Source organism: Eleutherodactylus coqui, chromosome 4, assembly GCF_035609145.1.
Source record: "Eleutherodactylus coqui strain aEleCoq1 chromosome 4, aEleCoq1.hap1, whole genome shotgun sequence".
Lineage (NCBI taxonomy): Eukaryota > Metazoa > Chordata > Amphibia > Anura > Eleutherodactylidae > Eleutherodactylus > Eleutherodactylus coqui.
In genome coordinates, this window is record NC_089840.1 from 58033623 (window position 1) to 58056923 (window position 23301).

At 45.9% G+C, this 23301-nt stretch overlaps 1 protein-coding gene across 7 annotated transcripts in view; it reads left to right on the plus strand.

The window, feature by feature from the left end:
* Positions 1-23301, plus strand: part of NCOR1 (nuclear receptor corepressor 1) — a 139753-nt gene that overhangs the window by 5435 nt on the left and 111017 nt on the right. For all 7 annotated transcript variants that reach the window (XM_066599517.1, XM_066599514.1, XM_066599512.1 and 4 more), the window contains exon 2: positions 22502-22676. In XM_066599517.1, the coding sequence (XP_066455614.1) occupies positions 22572-22676 (105 nt within the window). In that variant the 5' untranslated portion in view covers positions 22502-22571. The remainder of the gene's footprint in view (positions 1-22501; positions 22677-23301) is intronic.

The following is a 23301-nucleotide window of genomic DNA, read 5'->3' on the forward strand; positions in this document are numbered from 1 at the left end:
TTGACTTCTGTGGAAGCCGTCCCTGCGGGATCCACAGAGGAACGGAGCATGCTACAATGTCTTACCGTGCGCGCGATCCGCACGCTGGGGGAAAAGAAAAATAACAGCCGTGTGCGTTAAATTGTTTTGCGGATGCTACAAATCAGATCCACCCGTGGACATTGGGCCTTATTGACCCATAAGAAATGTAAGCGGATCTCAGGAGGATGTCCACCCTTGTATTCCGCAGCGTGAACGGGATATATTTCAGACTTAGGATCCATCGCAGGGACTCCGGGCCGGGAGGTTCTGCTCCGCCGGAAGGAGATTTTTGCAATCCTCTCCATGTGTCTTGTGAACGGTAAGGCTGCGTTCTCACAGGGCCGAAATCTCACCTTTCTGCAGCAGCGTCAGCTTTGCCGCAACAGACTGGCCGGCCCGTGTGGATGAGATTTTTGACAGCGGGGATTAGCGACTGCAGGGAAATTCCACATGTGTGAACCCAGCCGCAATGCTGCGGAATATCTGCAGAGGCATCCTCAGCACTTACGGCTTGTATAAAGCCCACCCACCGGTGGGTTACATTTATTGTTTTTTATGCCTTTTTTAAAAACAATTTTTTTTTTAAATTTTAATTAAAACTTGTTTGATCAACAGATGGTTTAAATGCCCCCCCCCCCCCCTCCCCTCCTTAAAAAAAAATAGAATAAAGTTATGTGACGCACTTTCTGGCTCATCTACGGTTATTTCTATTTGCTATACATTTGCTTCACAAACCTCCGTGGTTGGTATTTATTAACCTCTTAGTGGCCACCAATACACCTTTTTAATTACCTCCGTAATGGGCTTTAACCACCTAAGTGTGCAGCCCCATTCTCCCCCCCCCCCCCCCCCCCCCCCCATTTACATTTTTTTTTCCTTTCCTCTTTAAAATAAAATAAATGAATCCTGTCTCTTATTTGTCCACCAACATCGCGGTCTGCAGCTCGTTATTTCCTTGTCGTGTTGTGTTTTTCAATGGATTGACATTCTAAGGCCCAGCACCCACGGCGGGACTTTTGCTGCGGAATTTGTGGCCAGAAGCCCGCCTCACATTCCACAGCAATGTCCGTCCGTGGCATGCTACGTTACAAGATTCTTCCGTGCCCCTGAGCGGAAATCAACTGATTTGTCTGCCCACAGGGGAAAATCGCAGCATGCTCTATTTGTTGTGAGAAATCGAATGGCCTGCTTCCATTGCAGTCTATGGAAGCCGTCCGATCTGCGGCAATTCCGAAATGTCAATTTTGAAATCGCCGCCGATCCACGACGGAGCGTCATGCCCTGCACTGTGCATGTGCGCCAGCCAAGACATTTGCAGTAGATCCGGACAGTTAAGTAGGTGTCTCTGGCTGGGCACCGGGTTTGATTCCGCTGTGAGATTTTCGCAGTGGGCATCCGACCCAGCCGGGGAATGTAATGGGGAACAAAAGTGCAATTCCGCTATCTTTGTTTCTATGGTCTACACACTGCAGCAAAAATTACTTCATTCTATGGGGTCAGTATGATTACGGCAAAACCATATTTTACATAGTTTTTCTTTTTTGCTGTACTACATTTAAAAAGTAAAGTTTCTTTGGAAAAAAAAAATACTATTATCTCCTGCTGCGTCCTCTGACCCCCTAGAACCACATTTTCTTAAATTTTTGAACATTTTATTTTTCTGTCGCCAAAGTTCGTTTGTTGTGGGATGTCCTGTAGATTCCATTGGTACTATTTTGGAGTACTTACGATCTACTATTTTTAAATTTTCTTTAGAAACCTGAGATCCTGGCCTTTTAACCCCTAGCATTCCACAATCCTTAACTGCGGCATGTAATCCAATGACAGGGCAAGGGAGGCTACTCCTGTCTCCCATCGGGATCTCCATGCCCCTTTTTTTTTTTTTTTTACAGGATGTGGTTTAAGGGTACTTTTTCACAGGCTGATGGCTGCCCAAGCAGTCTCTCAAGAGAGTAATTGCAGGGAACTGTCCTCACCTTCAAAATATGGGACCTGACAAAATCACTCACTTGTTGGAGCCTCTTGGTGTAGAGCTTGCCTAAAAACCAAGCGACACTCGGCCTCATTCATTGATCAGCAAACATCCCCTCCATTTATATTGGGGGGTGTGCTGCTGACTAATTTTTTTTTCTTCCAGCTACATAGAAGTTGCAATAAGCTGATGAATGAGTGCTCATTGACTGACTGATCTGGGACAAGTTCACGTAGCTCGGTGATCGGGCAAGCAAATGGTCCTATGAATGTTCCAGCCCAATCTTTGGGTTGTATAAAAGGCCCTTTACAGCCCCTGACCACCTGGTAATGGGAGTGGGGAAGGGCTTTTATGTGGACTAATCATGAAAACCGCTAGCATAACTGTTGCCCTCGGATCAGGAACGCTGCGGGGACAACCAGTTTTTGGTAGGTTCTGGACACTGCCAGTTCCTTCCTAGGTGTTCCTGATTGACAGCCTCGGCCACCCCATGTGACCTTCTGTTAACAGAGATCATCCTGATAGTCGGTATGTCCTGGATTATCTTCTATAGAAGTACCTGTAAAGACACGCGATTAGTGGTTTCCATACACATAATTCAATATAACTTTATTAATATTCCCCATGACAGCCATAACTTGAAAGTGGTTGAAGGAATTGAAAAAATGGCTGCAGCTATCAGTTTCTTAAGTCATGTGTCCCATGACTCCTTTCCATCAAAGTTTCTTGGGCTGATTCCAAGACGGCTGCCACCAAGATGACAGTCACAACCATAGTGCCAAAAAGTTTCCCCCACCCACCTAAGTGTTCTACAAAGTTTCCTGCTTGTATCTGTCTATTCAGACGATATTCTGCTTGGCCCTGACGTCTGAATCCTGTACCAAATAATGACAGAACTTTCTGGAATGGACCCTGAGGTTTGGGCGGAAGAAGGTCTGAGATGAGCGCTGCCGCCACACCTCTTCCTTGTCCTGCTGAAGTACGGAGTGACAGTCTTTATAAAAGGCCCACAAGGTACTTCCTCAACTTGCACCTTGCCTAACATCTCTAAGACATTTGAGATCTCGTCAAAGGTCGAAGAAAGAAAAAAAACTCTCACAAGTAGAGCAGTGATGTCAGCGGTATGACGATCCTCGAGGCGCGTTTGGCCAAAACGATTATCGTTGCAATATACAAACAAAAGTGAACGATAGCTGTTCAGTACAAGCGAGAATGACCGAACGAGAATCGTGCGCTTGTCGATTAGTTTCAGCCGGCATAAAATGATCAATGGCGTCTTGTTAACGTGACTCGTTCCCTTCCCTAAGAGCCTGTCTTGGACTGTGACATGTTAGAGGGATGGATCATCTATATTGCTAATGATGAAAACTGCTAAAGCAACGTATGCTGTGTTTCTGTTTTCTACTTGTAGGTTTACTATTTTATGTGATAATAGGGGCGGCCCTCTTGCTAGTAGTTTAGAAACTTGCTTGAACCATTGGGGTCATGTGGTTTGGAGGTGACTAACTTCTATGGGAGCTTTGTGGGCGTGCTCTGTGACTTGTGCAGAGGTTATTGTGCAGGAAGAGGGAGGAGGTGAGCTGTGACCATCAGCTATTGTAAATGGTGGCACCCTTGTTTATAGAGGTGTTGACGTTCCTTGTAATGCTGCCTTTGGTGATGAGTTGCCCGCTGAGAAGCCTATTTTAAGGCTTAAAGGGGTTTTGTCATTTAAAAAAAAAATCAATACTTCCTTCCTTGTCAGTCTTCTTACCGCATCTTCTCCTCCCCGATCTTCTCCTGGCTCCTCCAGTGCCCCAGGTCACCTTACCTCCAGCCGTCTGGAACCTCTTCCTGTTTTGGCGCATCCATTCTCGGCATTGTGCTTCCTGCAGGGCATTATACCCAGTCACCACTGACAGAACGTTCACTGCCTAGCAGGAAATGCCGAATCCTCAGCAGCCTGCGTTAGTGTGTGTGTGCGATAACCCGCCTCTAGTGTTTCATGTAGCATGTGAAACGTTCGCGGTGAGACATTGTGCATGCACAGCTGTGCTAAAGCAGGCTGTCGAGGATTCGGCATTCTCTGCTAGGCAGTGAACCTTCTGTCACTATTGACTGGGTACAGGAAGAAGTGGATCTGGCGGGCTGGGGGACCCAGGAGAAGGGCGGTGAGGTGAAGATTTGGCAAGAAGGCTGCCTGGGGAGGAATAGGTAAGTATAGAAATTTTTTTTTTTTTTAAATCCTTTTAATGACAGAACCCTCTTAAGCTGAGTTCACATCAGCATTTTGTTTTCCTATCCCAAGAGCAAAAAAATTGGGGCAGGGAAGGGATTGGGCGAAAGCTGGTTTCCATCCTTTTTTTTTTTTTTTTTTTTTTTTTTTTTTTTGCTTTCAATCAATCCTATGATGCATTATTTAAGGCTATCCTGTTTTTTTCCTGCAGGGGAACAATTTAACTAAATAAGCCACATACCATAATTATACAATCTGGAGGATGAGCTGTGATTACCTCTATTATAACTGTGTGACAGCAGCTGTCTCATCATCAATAATTGTGATAGGAGTGTCCGTACTAGTGATCATGCAACAGCATCACACTGACTGGAAAACGAATCCATAACGGTCACGTAGGTCTGAGTTGGTCAGAATTGAGATCCCATGACCATTTGAAGAGAAAGAAACCAGGAGTTTCAGATAGGAATAAGTAACCAAGGCAACACTAGCCGACTTATATATACTGGGGGGGGGGGGGTTACGTAATGAATTAATACAATCAGCAGAGTGGCCCTTTAATTGAGGGATTGATAAATATTGGTATTGTTTACGACCTATAGTGAGTTGTGTAGCATCCCATTATAAGTAACACCGGTGATATGTCACTATCACGCACTTGTGAGTTCTATCACTTTTCCCAATTTTTGTTTGTCACTTGGCATCGCCCCGTTGGCAGCATTAGCGCCTCTGGGAATTTCTTCTGCCAAAATGTACTTGGCAAAAACATTGGCTTTGCAGGTAGCGGTCCGCAGAGCTGTGCGATTGTTCATTCAAAGCGCCATTCTCCACTAAAAGTCGGGTCATAATTTGTTCCTAGAGCAAAACAGTTTCCATCATGGCGCTGGCGGGCCGGGGCTTTGTTTCCGAAGTTTCCTTTCATTTAGGAATCCTTTTTATAGTTGGATTTTTTTTTTTTTTTTTTAGTTTTTTTTCAATGCTCCATGCTATATTGGGGCAGATATGTCTGTTTTTTTGTTTTTGTACACAAGCTACTATTTAGGGAGTCGGGGATCATTCACAATAGGATTTTGCCATTTGTGAATTGAATACGTTATTATACAAAAGACACTCAAAAATATAGAATTCTACGTACTCTTAGGCTAGAATGGGTCAAACTTTGTTTAAAAAAGACATACTTTTGACAGCGTTTGACTTTACATATGTTTGTGAAGGCGTGTGTTTTTTTTTTCTCCTCTTAATGCAGGATAGAAAAGTGTCTATTACAACGCTTTTCTATCTTACTAAAAAGGTGTACGGAAATGGATACTTATTTTAAGTGGTCAGTGGAAGACGTATGGCTGCACGTTCCAGATGTTTAGCATATGCTTACTTTTTCCTTAAAAAAAAAAAAAAAAAAAAAAATTCAGCGGCAAAACTTTATTAAGAAAATGGTTTTCTAATGAAAAACATAAACATTTTTAATGTAAAAAATGGGCACAAATGTCTCTAGTTATTTGTTTAATGCATTCGTGTTGCCCCTTTACGACCGTCCATTAAGAGACTTTATTCTGATGCAGTTCGCCTTTTTACGGTGCTGCATCAGAGGCCTGGTACAGATCCTCAAATGTTTGATAACAGCCTGGCACTTGCATAAACAGCAGGGACCGGAGAAACTTCAGATCCACACTGTTTAATCCCAATCGTGCTGCGGGCAAAAGCCTGACAGGGAGGGGCATCCCTCTGTCACCAGTTGGACCCCTGCAATGTGATTGCAGGATCCCGATGTGTTGCTATGGTGCCCTGAGGCTTGAATATGGCCGCCTAGTCTTCCAACTACGGTTGCCCATGAGGCTCATAGGTTTTATAATACACTGCTATACTGAAGTATAGCAGTGTATTATAAGAATGATAAAAGTTGGTGATATTCAAACCCCTAATTGGACAAAAATAAAAAAATTAAGTTAAAAAAAAATGGTAAAAACTTCAGAACCCCAACTTTTCCACTTTACTACGATATGTAAAAAAAAACAACAACAAAAAAACCACATCTGTTATCACTGCGTTTGTAATGCCCCAGAGAAAAAAAGTTATTACATTGCTTAACCTGCATGGTACAAGCTATATTAAGAAAAAAAAATGTCAAAAATAGCTGACCTCCGTTATTGGTCTCTTTAGTACCTGTGATGTCTCATAGACCAGGCGAGACTACAGAGACCAGAGTGTCGGTCCGAGTGCCGTCGCCGGACACAATGGGGAGAGGCGAGTATACCCCATTTGTTAATGCATAAGGAAGGGGTTGTCCAGGTTTCTTACAACTCGGACAACCCCTGGAATTTTCAAAATAATAGCAGTGAGGAGTTCAATTGGTGACGTAATTAATTCCATGGAATGACAGGTGTCACTCTTGGCCCCCATTTATGGTAGGCGGGTGGCAAATGTTCCTTCTGTAATACTGGTGAAAATGGGTCGTTCCACGCATTCTGATGGATTGCCTTAGGAAAAGGAAAAACATTAAGAAAAGTGAAACAAGTTATAGGCTGCTCAGCTAAAATGATCTCAAACGCCTTGAAGTGGCAACGCAAACCTAAAAGATGCGGAAACCTAAAAGATCCAATCGTAGACTCCATGCCACTCAGATGCCAAGCCGTTCTCAGAGACAGTTTATGCCACGAAGTATTCAGGAATTCAAAGTAAAGTGAAATCTTTAGCATTTTTCAGGTAATACGTAACATTTTTGATTTTTTTTTTTTTTTAATTTATTTATAGAAAAATGGTGGCCCTGCTGTCTTTTTAACCCCTTAGTGACCAAGCCTGTTTGCGCCTTAAAGGGGTTGTCCCGCACTGCCACGGTTTTTTTTTTTTTTTCAATAGGCCCCCCCCCGTTCGGCGCGAGACCAACACAAGGGATGGGTTAAAAAAAAAACAGTTTAGTACTTACCCGAATCCCCGCTCTGCGGCGACTTCTTTCTTACCTTAGCAAGATGGCCGCCGGGATCTTCACCCACGATGCACCGCGGGTCTTCTCCCATGGTGCACCGTGGGCTCTGCGCGGTCCATTGCCGATTCCAGCCTCCTGATTGGCTGGAATCGGTACACGTGACGGGGCGGAGCTACGAGGAGCAGCTCTCCGGCACGAGCGGCCCCATTCACCACGGAGAAGACCGGACTGCGCAAGCGCGTCTAATCGGGCGATTAGACGCTGAAATTAGACGGCACCATGGAGACGGGGACGCTAGCAACGGAACAGGTAAGTGAATAACTTCTGTATGGCTCATAATTAATGCACAATGTACATTACAAAGTGCATTAATATGGCCATACAGAAGTGTATAGACCCACTTGCTTTCGCGGGACAACCCCTTTAATGACCAGGCCAAATTTTGCAACTCTGACACGTGTCACTTTAACATGGAAAAACACCAGAAAGGTTTTGCATATCCAAGCGATTCTGACCTTGTTTTTTCACCACATGTTGTACTTTATTTAGGCGGAAAAAAAAGACCGATAGAATTTGTGTTTATTTATTAAAAGCGCCAAAATTGGGAAAATTTTGAAAAAATCGTCATTTTTTTCACATTTCCAACTGCAATATCTCAAATATGTGCAAACCTCATATAGAAATTTTTGCTAAGATATATATTTCCACCCGTTTACTTTATTTTGGGTGCACATTGGAAAAACTTTCGTTTTTTTTTTAACCATTTAGGAGACGTACAAATTTAACATTTACTTTTCAGCATTTTGAGGAACAATTTGTTTTCCTACACCAAGCCAAGATTGGAAAGGCTCATAGGAGTCAAAATGATAGATACCCCCCCAAATGACCCCATTTTAAAAACTAAACCCCTTAACGTATTCACTGAGGGGGGGTCACAGTTTTTTTTCAGGAGTCAATGCAATTTAGAGGAGAAAAACTAAAATTTCATATTTTTGCAAATATGTCATTTTAAAGACAGGACTTTTTTCTATAGTACACATGAAAATTAGGATTTGCACCCCAGAATGGATACCCCTGTTTGTCCCGTGCTCAGAAACATACCCATTGTGGCCCTAATCTTACGTCTGGATGCACAATGGGGCCCAAAATGAAAGGAGCAACCGGTGGCTTTCGGAACAGAAATTTTGCTTGAAGGAGATTTAGTCCCCATTGCCCACTTGTAGAGCCATTGAGTGACCAAAACGATGGAGAACGCCCACAAGTGACCCCATTTTGAAAAGTAGACCCCTTAACGAATTTATCTAGGGGTACGATGACTTTTTTGACTTCACAGTTTTTGAATGAATCTAAGCCAAGCCGAAGGAAAAAAATTACGATTTTCATTTTTTTGGTAATTCTGTCATTTTAAAAGCAGTTTTTTTGTACAGCACATATATGAATGAAGACTTGCACCCCAAAATGGATACCCCTGTTTGTACCGTGCTCAGATACATATCCATTGTGGCCCTAGTATTACATCTATATGCACAATGGGGCCCAAAATGAAAGGAGCAACTGGTGGCTTTCGGAACAGAAATTTTGCTTGAAGGAGATTTAGTCCCCATTGCCCACTTGTAGAGCCATTGAGTGACCAAAACGATGGAGAACGCCCACAAGTGACCCCATTTTGAAAAGTAGACCCCTTAACGAATTTATCTAGGGGTACGATGACTTTTTTGACTTCACAGTTTTTGAATGAATCTAAGCCAAGCCGAAGGAAAAAAATAACGATTTTCATTTTTTTGGTAATTGTGTCAATTTAAAAACAGGTTTTTTTGTACAGTGTACATAGGAATGAAGACGTTCACCCCAAAATGGATACCCCCGTTTGTCCCGTGTTCAGAAACATACCCGTTGTGGCCCTAATCTACTTACAGGACACATGGCAAGGCCTGTAATGGAGGGAATGCCCACTGGATTTCAGGGCAGAACTGAATAAATTCCAGGCCCCATTGCCCACTTATACGGAAAAAAAATTGACTTCCTAAAAATAATCCCCCCCCCCCCATTTTTTTGGCATTCCCTAAATATTAGATAAAGGTAATAATATAAACTGCGTTTTATGTCCGAAGACAGGGGTAATTACGGAGGCTGGTTGGGTTAGGCACATGGGGCAAGAAACCGGGTATCCCTCCTCCTCTCATGCTTTTTGGGGGGTATTTCGTGACCTCAGCGGCGGGGATGGGGTGTAAAAAGTAGCGTTCCGTGAGTCTTCATAAGCTTGCGGAGGTGCAGCGGTCTCACACAGAAGGTGCTCAACAAGCTGCTCCTGGAACTGCAGGAAGGCGAGCGTTCCCGGGGCTTCTTGTAAAATACGTATTACAGGTAGCGGTCTGAATAACGCCGGGCTCACGCAGCCGTAGGTGGAATCCCCTTGTGGAGGTCCGCAGCAGACCCCAGCTGTGAGCTCGGCTGTGACCCTGCGTACGGCCACGTAATGTACTGCGCATAACTGCGTACTTACACGGGCGTTCATGCACAGTACACCTTTTTTTTTGTTAGTATTTCCTGCACCGTCGCTTAGCGATGACGCGGGTGCCCGCATACAACGTAGTTGCGTATGGGCAGCGGGTATATCTGCGACTATGGAGCACAATAGGCTCTATGCTGCGGATAGCCGCGGTAAAATAGAACCTGCTGCATTCTCTTTTCTGCGAGTGGATTGCACAATTCCAACCCGCTAATGTGAGCGTAATTGTGTAATCCAATGCGATTGATCTGCGTATTACCGCGGATCAGAAGCATGCGGAATCCGTAATTCCTATCCGGTCATGTGAGAGCGACCTATGTTAGATCGCTACTTTTTTATTACGTGACCGGAGACCGCTCAACGAGGCCACCCGTCACTGCTCCAGGCGAGAGCAAGGAGATTTTACGTTTCCTTGGCTCCTCGACTCCTGCGCATGTGTCCGGTATTTTGCCGGCGGTCACGTGCATAATCCGGGTAAGTTCACGGATGAGGATCGCATTGGGGTGCAAATACGGAGGCCTCCGGTAAAAAGTTTAATCTCCTCTCACCGATCGCATCGGTGAGGGGAGATGAAACTAACTTTTTAAAAAAAACTTTTACGTGATAGCCATTATCCATTGGATGACGGCGAACACGTGATCAGGAACCGCTCACCGCGGCCCCCCGTGAAATTTCCAGGCTCTTGGCTAAGTTTTGTAGCCAGCAGCAGGGAGATTTTAAGTTATCCTGGCAATCCACAGCTTTTGCGCATGCGTCCGCCGCTTTGACGGCCGCGTGCGCAGAAGCTGTGGTAAGGTCCGCGGATAAATCCGGGGGCCTTAGGTACGTAATTTCATCCTCCCTCACGGATATAATCTATGAGGGAAGATGAAATGTAAGCGGTTTAAACTTTTTTTTTTTTTTACTTTTTAAACTTTTTTTTTTTTACACTTTAACCTTTTTTTTGATTACTATTTTACACTTTTTTTTCCTTTAAATGATCACTGCTGTCCATTGGATAACAGTGATCATCTCTGCAGTGACATCCCTCTGCTCCTGGCTACACATGGCAGCCAGGAGCAGAGGGATTTTAAATTTCCCGGGTCCTGAGCCTCTCTGTGCACGCGCCCCGATGTCAATCATCGGGCGCGCATGCGTAGAAGGGGACTCAGGTCCTGGAAGACCAGAACACCGCTGAGGACCGGGGGTGAGTATTTTCACCTCCCCTCATGGATCCGATCCATGAGGGGAGGTGAAATTAACCTTATTTTTACTTTTTTAAAAACTTTTCGCAATCGCCGCTATCCACTGGATAGCGGCGATCGCGAGCCTGGGGACAGCTCGCCGCTGTCCCCGGGGACATCCCCTGGTTCCCGGCTACCTTCATTCTTCTGCACATGCGCGTGACGTCATTCGTCTAGCGCGCATACGCAAAAGAGCCGCGCCGGGTCCCGGAGGACCCATTCTCCGCGGCAGACATCAGGGAAGCTGGGTAAGTACTTTCAGCTGCCCTGATGGATCCGATCCATCAGGGCAGCTGAATCTTTAACTTTTTAACCTTTTTTTTTTACACTTTTTAAAAAATTTTTTTTTACACTTTTTATTGCGATCGGCGCTATCCAATCGCAATGCCGGGGGGAAGGGGGCGCAGCCCAGGATGACAGCTCCATGCTGTCGGCTACCTGCGGGCACCGACAGCATGGAGCTGTCACGTCCATAGCCCACGGGGCTTTATTCTCTGTAGGACGCATGTTTTTACATCCTCAGAGAATAAAGCCCACTTGAGCAGGATGTAAAAACACTATGGGCTGGTCATTAAGGGGTTAAACATCCAAAGATAGCTTTTTCTTTACTTTCTGTAAAAGATTCCCACAAACTGGATGATGCGAGGTGTCGGCAGCTGATACTGCCATATCAAGCAGGATAAAGGCAGTATTTTGTGTCAGAACATCGCGTTCAGTGTGGATGGACCCGCTTCAATAAAGGGCCAGATTTAATTCCAAGCACTCTGTAATGTGTGAGCATTGGTATACAGGCCTGAACCCGTAGCATCATAGGCAATGGGTAATACAAATCGGAAGCTGGCAGGACTAGATTAAGGCCTCCTGCCCATGAACGGAGCGGGATATGCCCGCAATTTCAGGGCCGCGGGGATTTTTTTTTAAAAAAGCCGCCGCTGCCGAACATGGGAAAACACGGTTTTTACCTCAGTCTTCATTAATACTATATTATAGAGCCCTCCCGCCGCAAAAAAATGCTGTAAAATAGAACATGCCCCGTGTGGTGGTGTTTTTTTTTTTTCCTTTTAAATTTATTTTTGAATTTTTTTTCTGAGGCAGAATCTTGCATGTGAGGACTGAGCCATTAAGTCTAATAGAACCTAATAGTGTTATTACGCCGCAGGGAACGAGTTATAAATATGGCTGTGGGCATTATAATTCAATATTCTAATACCTGATCATGCAGCACTGTCAACTAGGGGCAGCGATACTTTGGTTAGGCAAGTAGATTAGAAAGTTTTTATTTGTTTTGTGTGTTTTTTTTTTTTTTTTTTTAATATATACTTTTTGGAAAAGTAAACTCTTTAAGGCCGCCTGCAGATGGGCGGGTCGGATCCGGAAGCGAGGATTCTCGCCGTGGGACCCGATCCGAGTGCCTGCAGGGACCAGCGCGTACTCACCCGCGTCCGCAGCTCCGGCTGTTTGATGTGCCGGCTTGCCGGGCAGTCGGCGCATGCGCAGACCGGCGCCGGATGAGTGACGTTTCTGTGGGGGGGCTCTGCGAGCTCCGCACAGAAATAGAACATGGTGCGGTTTGTCTGCATAGGATTGCGTTTGTTAACGCAATCCTATGCAGGCTTCCAGCGGCGGAATTTTTGCCACGGAATTTCCGCTCGTCTGCAGGCGCCCTAACTCTCTCAGAATCTGCACTGCACATCCATGGGAGGTTACAGAATACGTGGATGGTGTTTTAAACCCAAACTGCATGTAGCAGAATTTTTTCTGTGTGGCATTGGGCACACAGTAGATATTGAGACTTGCAGCTTATGCATTATTTTGCACACGTTTTGATTGACTTCAATAAGACAGGTCAAAATGTGCGCTCAAATCCGCAAGTAATTTATTGTGCGTTTTGCACCCGCTCCTGCGGATTTCAAAACCAATGACTTGGTTGTTATTCTTAGATCCTACAAGACAATCTGCACTAAACTTTGCATAAGGGCTCCTGCACACCAGGGAGGGTGATATCAGCTGTGATTCACGGCCCAATATCTCCCTCACAGTTTCCCTGCAGGGGTTCCCTTCATCTCTGGTGTGGCTGTTACGGCTGTGGCAGGAGATTGCGTCTTCTCTCGTTGTTTCCAATGGGGCTGGCCTGTTCTCCGCTGCAGCGCTGGGCCCATTGAATGGGAGAAGATCGCTGAAGGAATCCCCTGCTGCAGCTGTCACAGCTGCGGCAGGGTATCACGATAGTCTCCCATTGGTTTCAGTGGGGCTGGCGCTGCGGCCACCGACCCCATTGAAAACAATGGTCGATATTGCCAAAAGAACGAACCTGCTGTGATTTGCAACGTGGTGCTATGCAGGAACATTTCTGTATCTCGCAACGCACAAATCTCGCTCGGGTTTTATGCACATAATATGCTGTTCCAGTAACCTACAGGAGGCCATGTTGCCATTCACACAAATTACATGAAATACATGGCATATTCTACGTTGGCGTACACACACGCCAAGATGGTACATGGCGATTGATGGCACGCAGCGAGATTGTGTGAGCTTGGTGTGGATTGTGATTTTTTTTATTTTATTTATTTTTTAATATTTTTATTTTTTCCCCCTGTGGGTTGTTTGTAGTTTGGCAGTAGAGATTATCGGCTACAGCCGGCCCGACTCTGTATAATTTTTCCATTTGGCCAGCCTCAATCTTCTATAGCAAAAAAGGAGGAGCTGCAAGAGAACGCCGCTCAGTAAGACCAGCGATATAGTGCATAAATGCGCCCACCTGAAGTGGCGGTACTGATGCCACGGCAGTTAACTTCTGCTGCCGCCTCCGTCCGCACCGGATAGGAGCACCTCCGTCTGAATGAGCCGCACGACACTGAAACACGTGGCCTGTTTGTTGCACTAAAGCTACATTTCATCCCTCCCTGGATACGTGACCTCTTTCTTTCTCGAACAACTCAATCCTGTCTTTGCTTATCCTGACTTGGAATATCCCTACTTTTTCCTATCTGATAACCCCAGTTTACAGCATTCTTGTGTTATATTGCTGTCAGTTTGATCATTCAGTCCGTAGTCTGGCCGGGACTTTTGGCTGTACAATAAGCACAGAAATGCACTATTAGGCTCATGTAAAACTGGCTGTACATAAATACAGTCCATATAAAAACTCTACCCACCCTTCTCGAAATGCCAGAAGAATCATTTAGGATGGAAAAATAAAAGTAAAATAAGGTGGTTGCATAAGTGTGCACACCCTCTTATATTTGGGGATAGGGTTGTATTCAGTATTAGTCCCTGAATCTTTAGAGACGAGCGGGGAAATACTCGGCTAAGGCCCTACTCGCTGGAGTAATGTGCCTTAGCCAGTATACTCGCTCATTTCTAAGTATTAGCCAATCACATTCAGGCCTCTTTCACACAGGCGACAGCGATATCAGCGCTACAAAATTGCACTGATGCCGCAGCCGTCTTCTCCTGATTTTGTAGCGTCAGCGAGGCGTTTTTCTTGTGAAAAATCGCACATTGCTTCGCTGCTGCCAGCTATAGAATCGCGAGAACGCTGAGCCCTAGCTGAAATGCATGAAAAAAGAAAAATGGGAGTACTTACCTTAAAGGCTTGGTCTGAGTCCTGCTGCTGCTCTCCAGAGCTCCGCCGGGCATCCTGCAGTCCTTGTTCACCCACAGAAGATCACTTCCTGGTTGCGTGATGCAAAAATCCACGAAGCAATGGCTCTGGTTCATTCAGTGCTACTCAGCCAATCAATCAATGCAATGCTCGATCGATCAACCAATGCAAGGGCTGTGATTGGTTCATCCAGTTCTGCATTGATTGGCTGAGCAGAGTTTGAAGAACTAATTGCGTTGCGGAGGTGGGATTTATGAATTGACCAATCAGTGTTGCAGCTCAGGGAATTCATAAATCCCACCTCCACAACGTCATTGGCTGAGCAGAGTTTGAAGAACCAATCAATGCAGAGCTAGATGAGCCAATCACAGCCCTCGCATTGGTTCATCAAGCGCTGCACTGATTGGCTGAGTAGTGCTGGATGAACTAATCAGAGCCATTACTTCCTGGAGGTGGGATTTTTGAATCCCGCAACCAGGAAGTTATCGTCTGTGGGCGAACAAGAACTGCAGGACGCCTAGGAGCGCAACAGGAGGACCTGGACCGATTTTTGTCGCCCATGTGAAAGCTGCCTCAACTTATGATAGAACACGGCTGGCATTATTTAGGCTGCTGTCCATAGAATACACTGTCGGCATGCTATCAAAATACGCCCATATCCAACTTCAGCTGCGCATCCAAAAGCGGCTGCATAGCACTAGTCTTATCTATACAAATGGCAAGTTGCAGTGTTTATTAATAATGTGAACCACCTGCTTTGGCTGCAGACCTGCCTGAGCGCCATTTACCATGACTGAGGAGGTAACACAACATGCCCAACCTATCACCGTCATCCGCCAGCCAATGATGGGGCAAGTCAAGCTGTGAGATGGACATGCTATGGTGAGAATAAATGCTGCCAGTGAGGGCAAATATGTGATGAGCTCTTACAGACTAGTATCCACAACCTGCTGTCCTCCCCTTTTTGATAAATATTTACCCCCTGTGCCACCTCCTGCTTTGTTGCGGGCAGCAGCGGAAGGCGTGTATCAGATGCGCCGCATATCGTGCTGGTCTCTAAAGGTTAGGGAAAACTATCCCCCCCCCCCGCCAGACAGGTTATACAGACCCAAAATGGTAGCAGGGCAAGTCGCAAATGGCAATAAGACTTTACGTTCTTGTCGCCATTTGCAAATGTGACCTTACTGGTGTTTTCAGACTTCATTCATAATGGGAATCACAATGCAGAGTTTAAAACTCCAACCAACATCCTCTGCCGGCTTATAATGGGAAGCTTTTACGCTTTTCATCATTTTGACAAGAACGCTGCTGCATGCTGTGCTGTTCCTTCCAACAAATGTGACATGCAGATTTTTAGTCGTATCTGTTCCAGACATTTTCCCAACGTGCCTTTATAAGACTGGCGGTGCGGACGTGTTCACAAGACATACCTGTTGGCTTCACTACCTGGAAAGTTGTGCAACGTGATGTATTAATAATGGAGCTTCCCTGTCGGCCGGATGGTGCCGGCTGCTGGTTGGGACCATTAATTGCTATACTGCATTGCTGTCATTTGTACTATGTGAACAGATAAGTTCGGCTTTCCCCTCTGTACGGCACATCTGATCCGGCCCTTCTCTCCACTTGTTGTGCTACATTATGTTCGGGCGCAAATGGCGAGGCTCTTTAATAATGCATGCCGGCGTTTGCTGTGCTTCTTGCATGTTGAACAGCTATGTAAAGAGATGATTGTAGTCACTGCAGGTGTCGTAGCCTAACCGGGGCTCTCAGTCCTACTTGTATATGTACTTACACTCCTTGTCAAGAAAAGTCCCTCCTCTAGAAGGAGTAGTTGGAATAGAATGACACTTTCTCTGTGTGATTGTAGCATTGATATAAGTGATTACAATATCCGAGTGAAAGGAGAATTTATTGTGGAAACTGACCCCTTATAGGGAGGCTCTAGTACCCTGTTATATCGCCTCTAGCTTGGATACAAGATGTGATACGGGCAGGCATGGAGGCTCTAGTACCCTGTTATATCGCCTCTAGCTTGGATACAAGATGTGATACGGGTGGGCATGGAGGCTCTAGTACCCTGTTGTACCGCCTCCAGCTTGGATGTAAGATGTGATATGGACCAGCATGGAGGCTCTAGTACCCTGTTGTACCGCCTCTAGCTTAGATACAAGATGTGATATGGGCGGGCATGGAGGCTCTAGTACCCTGTTGTACCGCCTCTAGCTTGGATGTAAGATGTGATATGGGCGGGCATGGAGGCTCTAGTACCCTGTTGTACCACCTCTAGCTTGGATACAAGATGAGATGCGGGCATGTAGACTCTAGTACCCTGTTGTACAGTTTCCAGCTTGGATGATTACATTTTCTGTTCCTGGAGACAACCAAGTAGGTATGAGGAAACTTATAAGGCCATGCAATGGTACTCCGGGAAGTTTGGTATGCAAATGGGAGATGGTGCAATGCCTCTGCAGCGCCATCTATTGGAAGGCAAAGTTGTTGGACAAGGGCCACTTACCGAACAACAATTTAGCAACTTTCCAGCCTTCTGTACGGGCCTCACCACTTTTTTCCCCCCGAAAAGTGGGGATTGTTGGGGTCAGGGTATGGCTGCCCCAGACAGATAGGTTTATGTATAATTTACACCAGAAACTAGTGTAAATTATGCCAGAGATGTACCTCTAGTGGTGGACCAGGCGTACATTTCTGTGAAGGCGCGTGGAGCTGTGATGCATGAAGAGGATTATACTAAGCCCAGTGTTGGAAATGCCGAGTTTAATAAATTACCCCCTCTCTGTGATTTGGCCGTAAGACTCTGTGCACACAGCGTTCAGGCCCTCCGCCACTTGTACGGAGAGACAGCAGCGTTCTTCGCCCATCCTGTACAGTTGGAAATGCTGTTTAACCCATAAACTAGTACTGATTTGTTTTTTCCAACAGTTTCCTCTCATTGGTACATTACTGCCTGATGATGATTATTGGCGCTGTGTTGGAGATATCCCGCTCGAAAAAATTAAGGGAACACTTGGGGCTCATTCACACCGGCAATATTAATGTCCAAATTCGGTCCAAGTATGAAACGGACAGAACTCAGACTTTTGTTCATGTGCTATTCATTCATTCATTCATTCATTCCTCTTTTTTTCCCCTTCATTTTATCCTTTTTCTTTCTATTTTTCTTTCTAGTCCATTGATAGAAAAGTCACAGTATGTCTTATTCTGGTAAAATTCGCCCATTCAAGTCAAAGGTTGCGTTAACATTGAATGGAATCGCCTGGCGTGAATGCCTTTTAATTAAAAATTTTATTTTATTTTTTATTAATTTTGATGCATCCATTGACTATAATGGGAGTTGTAAATTACATTAGTTGGGCCACCTTTTTGTTTTAAGACCACCTGCTGAAGAAATGGCTTGCACTCAGATGACACTCGCGCGTTACACAAAAACTGATGTGAACTCGATCATTTTCTTCACTCACCAAAATCACATTTGTCCATGTAAATAAAAAAATCCTTAAATCACAAATTTCATCTCTGTCAATGATAGATGTAAACCTGCTCTCATCTATGAAAAGTGGGCGCCAATACTTGTCTTCACCGGCAATACTTGTCTTCACCGGCGATTGCCAATCGAGCCGCACAGTCCTGGTCATTGAGGTCCCACTATAGGAGGCCGGGGCAGTGTTTCATACGCGGCCTACACAAATGTATAAGACTCACGCTGCGCGGTATGCTGAGAAATAGAGCATGCTACGATTTATTTCTCGTGCATATCGATACGCAGTGTCTACAAACACGTGCATGAACCAATGAAAGTCCATTGACTCAGTTCACAGTGTATCACACGTGTAATACACAGTGGAAACAATGGTGGACATGAGCCCTAATAATATCAGCCGTCCGTTGTGGCTATTGGCAGCCGCAGCTAGGCGGAGATTCGGCTGGAAGGGAACGCTGCCTTATACTATGAGGCTTTAGTGTTCCCTTAATTGTTTTGAGCAGCGTATGTATGTAAGACCGCTACTCTCCAGCCTCTGGAAGATCTGCTAAGCACTGATTTACTAGGATTGCAGTACCTATGCAGGAGCGTGTGCCATCAGAAGCAGATATCCCCGTGTCATCACCGACTTTGTTGATAAGACACCAGGAAGTTCCAGAAAGTTGGGAGCCGGCGGGCGGCATGTAACAGCTGCTCATCGTCCGACCCACTTTGCCCTTCACTTCCTCAGCGCCGGGTCTACACGGTGAGCAAATACTCTGCCATAGTGTTTACTTCTAAATATTGTGCAGTAAGTAGGGGTAGTAAACTGGACTATTCATTAGACAACTCGCCAATCTCCTATGTACGAGGTGAACACCACACCAGCTGTAATCCTCTTCCCCGGACATCAGATGGAGAGGAGGGCCGTCCAGGACTGCAAGATTGCCAAAATAATTGGCAAGATTGCTCTCGGATCATAACCTCCTCTCTTTCTCTGTGACGCTCCCTAACATCTCTCCAGACTCACCTACCTACCGTACCTACAGGAACTTTAAGGGCATTAACACCCAGGACTTTACTGAATCCCTACAGTCCTCTCTGTCCCCATCTCTCTCCTCTCTTGCCCCAACCTGGCTGCCGCTCACTACAACACCGCTCTCAAACATGCCCTGGATGAAGTGGCGCTCCCCAGGACCCGAGCCATCCGATGTAGAAGGCGGCAACCCTGGCTCACGCCTCAAACACGCTTCATCCGGCGGTGCTCTAGAAGTGCTGAACGGCTGTGGAGGAAATTGCAAACGTCCGCGGGCTTTCTCCACTACAAATTCATGCTCAGAACCTACAACCTCGCCCTCCACCATGCCAAACAAGTCTATTTCACCTCTCTAGTCTCCTCACTATCGTACAACCCTAAACGTCTCTTTGATACTTTTCACTCCCTTCTCGGCCCTAAACCGCAGCCCCCGGTGATGGATCTCAGTGCTGAAGAGCTGGCTGCCTACTTCAAAAAGAAAATTGATGACATCCGTCAGGAAATAACTTCCCAATCCCAGACTAGCCCTGACCCTAGTCTGGTCACCACTGCATCTAGCTCCTGCTCACTGTCTGTACTCAGACCAGCGACAGAGGAAGAAGTCTCCAAATTGCTTTCCTCTGCTCGCCCCACCACCTGCGCTAGCGACCCTCACACCTCCTCAGATCCCTCTCCCCAGTGGTCATCTCCCATCTCACCACTATATTCAACCTCTCTCTGACCTCTGGCATCTTTCCTTCTTCTTTCAAACACGCCATCATGTCCCCACTGCTAAAGAAGCTGACTTTGGACGCGACTGATGCTGCAAACTACCGACCCATCTCTAATCTCCCCTTCATCTCCAAACTATTGGAACGCCTAGTTTACTCCCACCTTGTAAGCTATCTTTCAGAGAACTCTCTCCTCGACCCCCTACAGCTTCTGACCCCAACACTGGACAGAAACTGCCCTTACAAGGGTATCTAATGACCTACTGACAGCCAAATCGAGAGGCGATTACTCCCTACTGATCCTCCTCGACCTCTCTGCAGCATTTGACACTGTTGGCCACAAACTCCTCCTCAGTATGCTTCGCTCCATTGGCCTAAAGGACACTGCTCTCTCCTGGTTCTCCTCCTACCTGTCTGACCGCTCTTTCAGCGTCTCCTTTGCTGGCTCTACCTCTCCTTCTCTTCCCCTTGCTGTTTGGGGTCCCCCAGGGCTCGGTCCTCACCCCCCCTTTTCTCTATCTACACAGCCCCTATTGGACAAACCATCAGGAGATTTGGCCTCCAATACCACCTCTATGCTGATGACACCCAGTTATACACCTCTTCCCGTGACATCTCTGCACCTTTACTCCAAAACATCACCAACTGTCTGTCCGCTGTCTCAAACACTATGTCCCCTCTCTACCTAAAACTAAACCTCTCTAAAACTGACCTACTGGTGTTTCTGCCCTCTACTAACCGACCTGATTCTGACATTTCCATCTCTGTGTGTGGCGCTACCATAACTCCTAGACATGGCCGCTGCCTTGGGGTCATATTCGATTCTGATCTCTCTTTTACCCCCTACATCCAATCTCTCGCCTGAACATGTCAGCTGCACCTCAAGAACATCGCAAGAATCTGCTCTTTTCTCACCGTGGACACGCTAAAAACGCTTATTGTCGCCCTCATCCACTCTCCGCTCGATTATTGCAACTCGTTGCTGATCGGCCTCCCCTGCACCAGACTCTACCCTCTCCAATTCATCCTGAATGCGGCAGCCAGGCTCATCTTCCTGTCCAGCCGCTACTCGGACGCCTCTGCCCTGTGCCAGTCACTGCACTGGCTGCCTGTTAAATACAGAGTTCAATTTAAACTCGCTACCTTCATCCACAAAGCCCTCCACAGCGCAGCACCCCCCTATATTGCCTCCCTCAGCTCAGTCCATCACCCAGCCCGGGCTCTCCGCTCTGCTAACGAAACTAGACTGCTCGCACCTCTAATACGAACATCTCATTACCGCCTCCAAGACTTCTCCAGAGCAGCACCAGTCCTCTGGAACGCACTACCAAAGGCTACCCAGGCAATCCAGGACTCGCAGAAATTCAGGCGTACTCTAAAAATGCACCTCTTCAGGGAGGCATACCGCATTCCCTAAACAAACCCCTCTGTACTCCGCCTGATAACATGCTCCCTGACCTACTGACTGCAATCCCTGCTAGCCATCATTAACCGCTCCTGCAGTCATACCGATTCTGCCATCACACGGCCAAATGTCTGACCATTGTCTGTGTATAGAATCCCTCACTCTCCACCTCACCATACCGTGCACACCGCCAGACCCTTTACCTTCTGTATCCCCCTCATAACTTGTAGTATGTAAGCTCGTTGGAGCAGGACCCGCACCCCTATTGTTTCCATCAACTGACTACTATGTAACCGTGGTTCTGTAATTTTTTTATTTTTTTTTGTCTTTCTGTATCCCCCCGTCTATGTAAGCGCTGCGGAATATGTTGGCGCTATATAAATAAAGATTATTATTAATACAGTAGCGTTTGCTTACCTGCCAGATGCCCCCCAATACTAGTACGTTGCTGAGCACCAGTAACGGGGGGGAGGGGGGGTCCTGCTCTGTTAGATTTTCTGGCAGGAACATGAGATGTTCATCATTTTTTGCAAGTCTATCAGGACTCGTTGAGCTCAGTCTACACGGTGCAATCGTATGATCAGGCAATCAAATGTTCGTTCCCGTGTAAAAGGCCCTTTACGTTAATTTTCCAGTTTTTGATTTAACATGGTCAGTTTGAAAAGGGACACATGGGTCCATTGGGCTCAATCTATTAGCCCACAGTGTTGATTCAAAGGAAGACAAAAAAAATCTATCTAGTAGTTGCCAATTGTGTCATATTAGCCAACCGATCAGAACCAGTCCATAGCTCAAAGACTGATCTCAATAATCCATTATAGACGATTGCACTTAACGGAATGCATATCAGCAGAGGCAGCGCTATGTTGGCACTAAGGGAGGCATGGTGACTTCAGATCTGAAGTCCGTAGTAAGACCACTGCAACTATACAGACTCAGAGATGGTACAAGACACAATATACTAGATTTAGGCCAGTTTCACACCAGCGTCAGATCCAGCTGAAGACTTCGGAAGAAAAGGCACTGCATGCAGCGCTTTTTCTTCATTACAAAAGCCAGAAATATGGTCAATGGGGTCTGTCTGAGACTTTTCGGTTTATCCAGAGATAGAACCGCTCGGCCACTGGGATTCCCCTTTCCTGTTTCCCTAATGGTGCAGTAAAGTGGAATCCCCAGTGTAGATAGTTACACCCTTACATAGTTAGTTTTTGCGCAGTTTCCATTCTGTTACTTTTGAAGGTCAGAGGTCTTGTATGTAATCTAGTCAGTTGGGCCAGGCCTGCTCCTTGCATCCAAGAGACTGCTTTGTGTATGTATTGTATGCGATTCCTCTTGTATTTAGCGCATTGCCTGCCAGCTTTATCTACTACTAATTAGTAAAAGTGCCATTTTTTTTTTGTCTCTCCAGGTAGTTTCCTGAAAACATGACTGTGCGCTGGCCCTGACCTTACTCTTCAGTGAGGACTTAGTCTCCCATTATGTCAAGTTCAGGGTATCCTAACCAAGGAGCGTTCAGCGCTGAGCAAAGCCGCTACTCCAGCCATCCCGTGCAGTATACCTTCCCCGGCAGCCGTCACCAGCAGGTAAGTGTCCTTTGTACACATCCATGGCTTCATATACTTAAGGCCCATTTACACACAATGATTATAATCGCTCAAAATTCAGTCAAATGACCGCAGATGAGCGATCATCGCTGCGTGTTAAAGCTGCCATCATTTACTTTTCGGCTGAATGATGATTTTAAAGTGAGCTTAACAGGAACCATACGCTGTGTTCTGTGTGGGAGTCAGAGATTACATTGTATTTTGCCAATAGCCCATGCCAGAACAATGGAGCTGTGTGCAGAGCTCAGACCAGATGCTGTGCTCTGCAAACAGCTCCTGGAGGCCGTTTTACATGCAAATGAAGCTAGCAAAGTGTCGATGGACAGTAGTGTCCGTTAACACTTTATGCAAAATGATCGCTAAAACTGTCAATCTTTCAATCGTTTGAAAAATTGTCTTTGCGTGTAAATGGGCCAATAGTCTTCACCCTCCTGGGGTTTATTCTAGGGTCTCTGTCTGGATGGCTTAAAATAATAGTTTGTCCATAGGAGACTGGAGCTGCAAGCTTTAGCCGGTTTCCTTTTGATTCTGGCATTTTGACCGGATAGAATAGTGTAGTCGACTGATCAAAAATGACAGAGCCAAATAGAAACCTGCTAATGGC